The 10112-nt window shown below is 40.2% G+C and overlaps 1 protein-coding gene across 1 annotated transcript; it reads right to left on the bottom strand.

Annotated features, from left to right (window-relative positions):
* Window positions 1-8346: 8346 nt before the first annotated feature.
* MC2R (melanocortin 2 receptor) lies at window positions 8347-9306 on the bottom strand. The gene has a single exon (XM_072329718.1). The coding sequence runs from the start codon at window positions 9304-9306 to the stop codon at window positions 8347-8349; it is 960 nt and encodes a 319-aa protein (XP_072185819.1).
* Window positions 9307-10112: the final 806 nt, after the last annotated feature.

Consider the following 10112-nt stretch of genomic DNA (forward strand, 5'->3'; position numbering starts at 1 on the left):
TACACCCTGTGCAGCCCAATTGGCCTTTTTTAAGGCAAGGGCATGCTGACAGTTTGTATTCAACTTGGTGTCTAGCAATACCTCCAGGTCCTTTTCTGCAAAGCTGCTTTTCAGCTGTACTTGTGCCTGGGGTTGTTCCCAGGCATTGCAAGATGAGTATGTCCTCTTTTCCCATTTCTTTCACTGTTACATGCTGTCCTACACCATACTAGAAATTCTTCATATCAGGATCTCAGCAGTGCCCTCTTCTCTCCTAGTCCGACCCTAACTTTGCTGATAACAATTCCAACCCAAGGGTCTGGAGAGCAGAGACCTCTCTACCCAGCAAGCTTTCTCATGCTCCCAAAACTACTGACACCCCAGACAAAGCCTTCACCAAAGACCTTATGTACAGGAAAATACTTAACAATTGATTTCGTTTGTTTAAGTCTATTATTTTAAAGAAGGATTATTCCTCAATTGCTCTATTTTTTGGGCCTTCTCCCAGACTTCCAACAACCTGTAGTGCCAACATCTCTAATACGAAGCACTGCCAATTTCAACCGCTTATTAACCAGTCATTTCTCACTTGCAAGACTTCATTTCTTTCATCTGCCTTATCATCCAGGAGCCAACAGCTGCCTTTCATCCAAATTTCCTCCTCTGTCGGGAGCTCTGCTGTGATCTGAGATGAAGCTAGGCACAGATGAGAGACCAGAGGCCTCCATCAGTTCCTCTTGGCTTGCCCTCTGACATGGGCTGCCCCATGCCAGGATGAAGGGCTTTTTTTCTCTCTTCCTTTCTTCCTCATTGCACAAGCTGGCAGCTAAGACAGATTTAGCTGTCAAATCAGATGATGTGATTACCCGAATTGCTTGGCTGTGGTTTCATTTCTCAAGTAAATGAAAATGTAAGGTTGAATCAGTACACAAATGAAGCAGAAGTAGAGTCTGTAAATCATCCTTTAAAATTCAAGTGAAAACTCAAATGAATGTTTAGCATGGTGGGTTATATGAATTAATTCTGAAAACGAGCAGCTGCAGCAGTGTCTGAAACTGGGAAACTAGTTTGGAATACATCTACACAAGGCTTTAATTGCTGCAAAAAACTCATAGCAAGTTGTTTGTAATGGGAAATTAACGAGAATAACCTTTGTGACAGGATTTCAAAGGGGTTGAGGAGATACTTCTTGTTGTCTTTAGAAACTGTATTGAACTACTTGGTGTAACCTTGACATGGCACCAGCACTCCCTGCGGAGCTGAATGCTCTCATGCCCTGTGCAGCGGCTCCTTTGTGGGAGTGGATCATGTGTGGCATGCGCTGCATCTTGCCAGACTAAGTGTGGTGTTAAAAGTAGATGAGGTTTGGGCAGGCAAGATTTGTAAATGCATATTAGTTATGCATTTATATACCTTATTGTAACTAAGAACTTAAAGTCAGGGCCCTGTGGTGGCTGGAGGCTCCCCCGGGAAGACCTTGGCAGCTGGGCCTAGTCTCTTAAACCCACCTGGAGCAGGGTGGCCAGGAGCAATAAGCAAACCCAGTCCCATGCACTGGAGTTAATTTCCTGTGGACAAAGCTGGATCATGCAAAGCTGGGATGTAGGCCTGGCTAGTGAGGGCCATGCCTGAGCAGAGTAGGGCTGTGGGTAGCTGGAGTCCAGACCTGCTGCAGCCTTGCTGGGGCAAGGGCTGACAGCCTTGGGCTAGTGTGGAAACCTGGGTCTAAGTGGCTGGGAAAGAGGCCTGCCTTTTTGTTCTGGAAACTTTTCTGCACACTAGTATTGATAAAATGCTTGTTTGCTTATCTGTGTAGATCATGCATCTGACACTGCAGCCAAATTGTCACAAGTATCCACCTTGGTTATGCTCTCCACCTACTTCATCCTCAATCAAGGCATTAGAGGATGTAAAATTGCTGTAATGTTGCATTGTCCCATTAGCAGATGGTTTTGAGAAGCTATTTGTTTATTGAGATAGTGTGTACAAAGTCCAGGCAAAACATTTGATGGGCTGAAGTTGTAAAAAATGATAGTGTGAAGGTACTGCTAATACCATGATAGCTGGTACGACAAACCTGTCTCTGGTCTTAATATCTATATAAATATAAAGGAAAGAAGAATTTTAATTACTCATTCGGCATTTGCTCCTCTGCTGGTTTTAGCTGCAATTACTTAAAAGCTAATGGTCACTCATTATACTATGTGAATGTTGAAAAATATAATTTTTGTGCTATAGCAGTAATTTGAGAGGGTTTGCTGGCATAAAAAAACTGCTTTCAAGTGGATATGAAGTTTTCTTAAATAGTCCTGCTCATTTCTCCAGAATTATGCCGTAAGCCAGTCTCTTTGAATCAGAAGCTCACAATAGCATTGCATCTTCTGTAAAACTGACACTTCAAATGAAGGTTGAAGCCTGAAGCTTCAAAGCACTATCAAAGCACTGTTAAATGGTGAACATGGAACATCGTCATAGATGGCTATCTGCTGTAATTACCTGTAGTAAATAAAGAAAGGGCTCTGTTTCTCTTAGGGGAATAGATAGTTTGAATAACTGTATCATTTGAAGAGTTTAGTTAAAATCTAACTCAAAAAGACTTTTTAAAAAAGCACTAGCTTGAAATGTAGATATGTAGTGCTGAAAAAGCCATTTCCAAGCCTCTGAGACTAAACTGAATCCAGAAAACCAACAGAGTTAATAAGTTTATGAAAGTAACTTCAGTTTAGTGCAGTTACAGACAGTATTACGTCTCAAAATAAATACTTCAGGATCCCTTTTATCTTTTTTTTCCCGTGTAGTTTTAGCTGACTGTGTGCAAATTATCTTGCTTGGGATTTCAGAAAAGAAAAGACTAATATTTGGGTTGTAACTCTTATTATAAGCAAATATTATAAATAAATATTAATAAATAAATATTATATAATTAATAAATATAAAATATATAATGAATAAATACCTTCCGGTGGTGTGCTGCACTTGAAGGCAAACTTCTTTTTCATGTACTTAAATATTTTTGAAAAACTGAAATTTTGTTCAGCTAATAGGAGTTCAAATCATTTTGCTGGAAGTCTTGTGCAGCGTCATAAGGAAGCAGGAATTTTCTTGCAGTTGTTAAACTGTGTCTTGCTCTTCTGTGAACAAAATTCAACTGCTGTGCAAGTCTGTCCCTCTCTGGTACACTGACTGTTTCAGAGGAATTAATTCCCCTGTGTATCTTTATCAGATTTGTTCACTTTGTTTCTGAACATAAAGTTCAGTTCAAAAACAGAAGCAGAGGAAGAGCTTTTCTTCTTTGGTTTTTGCAGTAAGTAACTAGGGAAAATTTTGTAGCCACAGGCATGAGAAGTTCTCTGGGCTATTCCAAATGAAACACTGATTGCAATGTCACCTGTGATTTTGAAAGGACTAGATCTTCCAGGCACTGTTTTTGTTCCATCCAGTTTTATTAGTTTCCAGTGGGATCTAAGATGTACTTATTTCTCCCAAAGTTAAAATACAATTCTGGTGCCCAAACACTTGTAATTTAATGCTGGGTGGATGAAGGAAGTTCATATAACTAGAGTAACTTCATTACAAGACAATGAAGGCTTCACAACTCACGTCTTTAAGAATCTGTTTGAAGATCAACAGTAGGAAGTAAATGGATATATTAATATGTGAAACTTAAAAAATTACTTGCTTGGAAACTGCACCACTGATAAAATGCAGGCCAAATTTACAGCCAATTAAGAAAAAACATATGGAGATGTAGCTCTATGCTGATATGCAATAAAATGCTGACACACTTAAAAAGGAAAATCTACCTAAGAATGTTTTTAATTCAAGAATCTTTTATGCTTTTTCTGATTCTGCCTCCCCAGAAATAAAATCTTTTCAGAATGCTCCATATCAATGGAATTAGAGCAAACTGAAAAAGAAATACTTACAAGTGTCTTCTGAACTTTATATAACTTTTGGATGTTGATTTTTTTATTATTATTTTTTAAATTTTATACTATTTTATACAATTTTAGGCTCAGCTTGAGATTCTTCTGCAGATTTCAGCTGTATGGAAAATGCACAGGATCTGCCTTTCTTATAAATTTATATGGAAAGTTCTGTACCCTGGGATGTTCTGGCATCTGAGGCTGGACAGGGATGTTGTGGATGCTCCATCTCTGGAGGTGTTGAAGGCCAGGTTGGATGGGACCCTGGGCAACATGGTCTAGTAAACATGGAAGTTAGGTGGCCCTGCCAGGCATGGGGGGTTGGAGCTTCATCATCCTTGAGGTCCCTTCCAACCTGGGTGATTCTATGATTCTGTGATTCTGTGTTGAGGAACCAAGGAAGAAGAGTAGTTTTCCTACAGTTTACAAGCCTGTTCTCTCTGTGCTTTGTCTTAGATGCCTATATGTAACGGCTTTCTCTTCATTTTTCTAATTATCTGAGTATTAGACAGTCTAACAGTAACAGCCATTCTGTTTCTACAATCAGTTTGAAGAACGAACTGCCAGCCGTAATACTGAGTGTTGCTCACATTATACCAGGTAGGCTACAAAGAATAGGCAGCTAGTTCCTGGCCACACTATGTGGAACCATTCCTAACAATATTTGGATCTTAGAGCAATCTGAGATCCAATTCAGTATCTGCTGAAATACTTCCAGATCAAAGTGAGCTATGTGTGATAAAACCTGCCAAATATTTGCTGTGTAAGTGCTGACTCCTTATTTTAACAAGATGGATAGAAAAAAAAATCATACTGGGCAGTAATCTACATGCAGGTGTCCTAGTAGGTAACAATCTATTTTTCTTTCTAGCACTGGTGTTTCTGAAATTTAAGGCTATAACTACCCTGTCTTTTAGATTAAGAGCAACTGTGTGAGCGAGAAAGACATTCTTCTGGCAGGACATTTTGAGAGCTCATCTACTTTCCAACCCAGGTAGCTGCTCTGTATTTTGCAGATTAAGAGTTGCTTCAGGGTTGGAGATGGGGCTGTGAAGGGTGGAGGGAGAGCTTGGCAAGGTGCAGTAGCTGCTGGGTTACTTGAGGCCAGTTTGTTCAGCTCTTGATGTACAGCTTGTATCATCTTAAGTCTTTTCTTAAATGTTAGGATCTTATATCAAGAAGCAAGCATTTTGTGTCCAACACAGACTGTATGAGGGCTGCGGGAAAGGTCTTCATACCACAGTTGCTGCTGCCTGCTATGCCTTGGGATGGGGAGGGACAGGGTGACTGGGAATTTGTAAGGCAGGCTGGAAGGCTGGATTGAGGTTGGGCATGGCCCTTTGTTCAAATTCCTTGCTTCTGGCCTTTCTCACAACCTTACAGGATCAGGCAGTGAAGAGAAAACCAGGTCATTCTTGCAAAGTAAAGTGTCAGTAGCATGGGAATGAAAGCTAGACAGAAATGGCTCTGGCTCCTGAGGTCCACGAACTACATTTTACCCTTCTCTCTCCTCTGTGCCCAGGGATGCTGCAAGAAAGGATGATGCCAGCTGGATCCTGAGACTTATGTAGGTGAGGGTTCAAGTTATCCTCTTCTAGGCCAAGCCTCCCTATCCTTATTCTGGTGTGGTAGAAGAAACCAGTAGGCTAAAACTGTAAGCCTGTCCTCCCCAATCCATGCTCTCACATTTGTCTTATTCCTAACTACCACAGTCTCCACAAAATGAGTGGTCCTTCTTGAAGGACTTCATACAGGTTTTCAATAACATATTTTAGAGTTGGATTTTGGTATGAGTCAGTCTGGAACGTTCCCTCCTCTTTGCAGTGATAAATGTATAGTGTTTTCTTTAATGATTACTTCTCCATGTTTAGAAGTTAATGTGTATATATTTATTGCACATCTTTTACTAAAATTTACAGTTGAAGAGCACAGACTGAACATGCAGGCTTTGTGTATATACAGTTAGAGTGGACCTAGGAAATGCAGTGACTTACTTCTAACATGATGGACAGTACTTAGCTCTCTTATCTATTTCTTTTGTAGGGAAGAGGGTGGAAAATAAAGTTTTGAAGGAACTGCATTTGATAGATATTTCATGTGTTACAGACCTAATATAAGGTCTGTCTATATCATGATTTTCTTTCCAAAACATTTTATCATTTTGACATTCACCAACTCATTTTTTTTTCTCATTTATTTTATTTGTTTAGTTCAGTAGAGACTTTCAGATTCATTGCTTCCTTTCTTACATCTTTATCTATCTGTAACCCTAAGTTCCTCTGAATACTTATGCTTTTGTCCATATCCCATGTATTTAGAAATACGTGCTTTTCTTATTGTGTCAAAAGATCTCTATTTGTGCATGAACAAATTTTCTCTTTTCCTCTCCTTCTTGTTCTAGCCATGCCTTGGCTCCCCCAGTCTCATGTCTGTCTTTTGTCTTTGGCACAGATGAATAACTCTGTGGAATAACTGTGAGGTTAATTCACCATATGCTCTGGACTGCTTCGGGATATTTTGAGGTGAAAACTATTCTGCCTTACAGTTTTCTAAGTGTTGCATTATTTTGACAGGGATAATTCAAAATCTTCTCACCAGGATTTTGTAAATTGCAATCTGTTTTGTAGCATCCTTCCAAACTGGCTAGCTGATCCCTTATCCAAGTAACCAAATTTCTTGGAGATCTTTCAATTTTCTGTCTGGTATTTTATTGTGTTAATTCCTTGTTGTGTCACATTTAGAAAATTGAGGCTATATCAAAGTTATTTTATTTTCTCTGAAGTCTATTCTTTCATTAAAATAGACTGGCCTATGGAATTTTAATGAAGAGCTGGCAAGGCCAGCAATTCCCGTTGCTCATTCAGACCTGGCTTTGGGGTCTTAAAATTAAAAGCCTATAATCTGTACTGTTACAACATCTCTACACTGTGAAAAATTCTTCAGTCACTGAAAACAGCTTTTTAAACAAAAGTAGTTTTGCTTGGATTCCTGCTGGAGAGAAGCTCTGAAGAGAGGGTCCTGTGTGTCCTGGTGGATGACAAGTTGGCCATGAGCCAGCAGTGTGCCCTCATGGCCAAAAAGGCCAATGGCATTCTGGTGTGCATTAAAAAGAGTGTGGCCAGCAAGTTGAGGGAGGTGATCCTCCCCCTCTACTCTGCCCTGGTAACGCCTCATCTGGAGTACTGCGTTCAGTTCTCTGCTCCCCAGTACAAGAAGGACAAGGATGGTGAGGGCCACAAAGATGATGAAGGGCCTGGGGCATCTCCCCTATGAAGAAAGACTAAGTGAACTGGGTCTGTTTAACCTTGAGAAAAGAAGACTGAGAGGGGACCTGATCCAAGTCTATAAATATCTGAGGTCTGGGGGGCAAAGTGGTGAGGCCAGACTCTTCAGCAGTGTGTGGAGACAGGACAAGGGGAAACAGCCAGAAACTGGAGCATAGGAAGTTCCACATGAATGTGCCCAAGTACTTCTTTACAGTGAGGGTAACGGAGCACTGGAACAGGCTGCACAGGGGGGTTGTGGAATCTTCTTATCTGGAGATATTCAAGACCGCCTGAACGCGTACCTGTGCGGCCTGGTGTAGGGAACCTGCCTTGGCAGGGGGGTTGGACTCGATGATCTCTGGAGGTCCCTTCCAACCCCTACAATTCTGTGATTCCAAAAGTTATTTTTGACACTTGAAAATTACTAATGCCATCATCATCATCATATCATAGTATCATAGTATCATAGTATCGTGCGTGTTGGAAGGGACCTTAGAGATCATCGAGTCCAACTCCCGGGTTTCGAGCCCCCTGTGTAGCGAAGTGGCACTTCTACCCCTGCGCCACAGGGGGGATTCGAACCCGGGCCCTCCAGTGCCGCAGGCAGCAGCTTAAACCGCTGCGCCACTGGGGGCACACCATGACTATAAGGAGACCCAATGTTGAAGAACAAAGTAATGAGTGAGAGTTGCCAGCAAAGTACAAACACATGTTCATATTTTCTGCTTTATCACAGACTTTCATGTAAACATGAAGTTTAAAATAATTATTCATTTATTTGTGATTCAAACAACAGAATTTTAAAGTAGTATACATTTTAAATTGAAATTACTGATACAAAATGAATTGCCATTAACTCATCTCTGGGGGAATGCAGGGTTTGATAAAGAAGATATACATTTAAGCTTTTCTGAAATGATAAAAGATAGTCGATGGAGTTATTTTTAGACTGTTGCATGAAAATTATCAGCAGAATTCACTTAATCAGTAGTATCTCTGGATGTTTGGTTGGCAAAGACTTGTCTGGATACTTTGCTCATATGTATTCTTTTACAGTCCTCTGAAAATCATTAGCAGTGCCCCGCAGGTGCAGAATTATTTTGGGTCAGTATTTTTAACTCTGCAAACTGATGTTGCATGGGTGTGCTTCTATAATGTTCACCTTCATTTAGTTTCTACCAGGTCCAGTTATACCTGGCACAGCAGAACATCTTCTTAAATGTACTCCGTAATTCTGGGCTTCGAAATGCAAAAATCATAGGGTCGATGATTGCATTGCACATTATGAGGGTCCCATTCACATGGAAAATAGACATGTAGCAGGCACAGTAAGGGTTGTGTGGGCAAAACCTTGCCAAAAGGATGTGAAGGACAAAGGGGGCCCAACAGCAAAGGAAGACTCCAAGGAAAATAGTCAGTGTAATGGCTCCTTTCATGTTAGTTCTCTGATGGACTGCACTGGTTGGCAGTGAGGCAATCTTTTTTGCGTGAGATCGAGCTAGGAGGAACATATGGATATAGAGGCACAGTATAAAAAACATCATTAAAGGGAAGAGGATGGTGAAGGGAATAACTGTAGCTACTTCATGGGAGAAGAGGGCAATGGCAATGCTACTGCCAGCACAGAATGTCCAAATGATTGCTAAGATGACCACAGCCCTTTGTAGTGTCATTATATTATGGTACCGCAAAGCATAGAAGATAGTGATGTATCTGTCTGCTGCAATAGCTAGCAAGCTGAAAATGGACCCCAGTAAAGACAGAATGAACATGGAATCCATAGCATCATCCAGCTTTTTCTCAAAGTCCCCACGACGTGTCAGGTACCCCATTTTGCACAAGATAATAAAGATGTTCTCCAGAGTTTTGTATAAGCTGCCTAACATGTCTGAAATGGCTAAGCTACAAATGAAGAAGTACATGGGCAAGTGCAAATTCTTATTTCTGATGACAGCAACAAGGACAAGTAGATTTTCCACTATGCCAGCAGCAGCAACAGTGAAAAAAACTTCTTCTGGCACCACAACCTGGTTGCAGTCAGTGATATTTAAGGTAAAATCAGTTATATTTTCCAGAGATGAAATGCTTGTCTGCCCTGCATATTTGATTAAGTTGGAAGGTGTCTCAGTTTTCATTTCTTCTGCTCTTGGAAAGCCTCTGTATTGCTTTTTCTCAGGCTTGGCTTTACTCCGAAGCTGACCTGTCAGTCAGACCATCCTTTTGCTGAAGGCTTTCTCCTTTATCTGGAACAATTTGAAGTCTTAACTGAATTGTTATGAATTTCTCCTGCAATAGAACATACAGAAACATAAATATCAAGAAAAAAATTGCCACATGCCAAAAAAACACAAACATTTGAAATATCACCTTTTGCAATTGGAAGACTATATATTATTGGAGTGAAGCTAAGTTGCTTTGGATAAAATAAGAGCAGTGCTGAGCTCCACAGTGCCTTAGAGGAGAATAAGGTGTAAATTCTCTGTTAGCTTCAGGGAAGTTTAAAAGAAAAACACATAGTTTTCTTTACCAACAAACATCCCATGTTAACTGAAACTGATTTCACAGACTTCAAGAATTTGGCAGTCTCTGCTGGTCCAGCTGTTTGCTTTGAGAAAGTCTGGCATTTCTCAGAAGATTTATAGCATTATTAGACATGAAAGAGACCAATGCCAAGATAAGCTGTTGTCCAGAATAGTAGCATATTTACCACCACACTGTTGATGCTGAAATAAAAAAATGCTCTTAATTTAAATGTGAACATTGTAAATATTGATTTTTTCAGAGGTATGTTACATACTAGTACCAAACTGCCTTTTCAGGCAAATCAAAACATTCCTTTGATTCAAGCACATTTTTTTAAGATCCAAAGCAAAATCTTTCTTTGGCTCTATTTTACAACCATCTAAAAGTTGAAATATTTTTATTTTTCTGCATTGAAATG

Source organism: Excalfactoria chinensis, chromosome 2, assembly GCF_039878825.1.
Source record: "Excalfactoria chinensis isolate bCotChi1 chromosome 2, bCotChi1.hap2, whole genome shotgun sequence".
Lineage (NCBI taxonomy): Eukaryota > Metazoa > Chordata > Aves > Galliformes > Phasianidae > Excalfactoria > Excalfactoria chinensis.

Coding starts and splice junctions, on each gene's coding strand:
- MC2R (XM_072329718.1), bottom strand. CDS start 9,306: ATGAAAACTGAGACACCTTCCAACTTAATCAAATATGCAGGGCAGACA.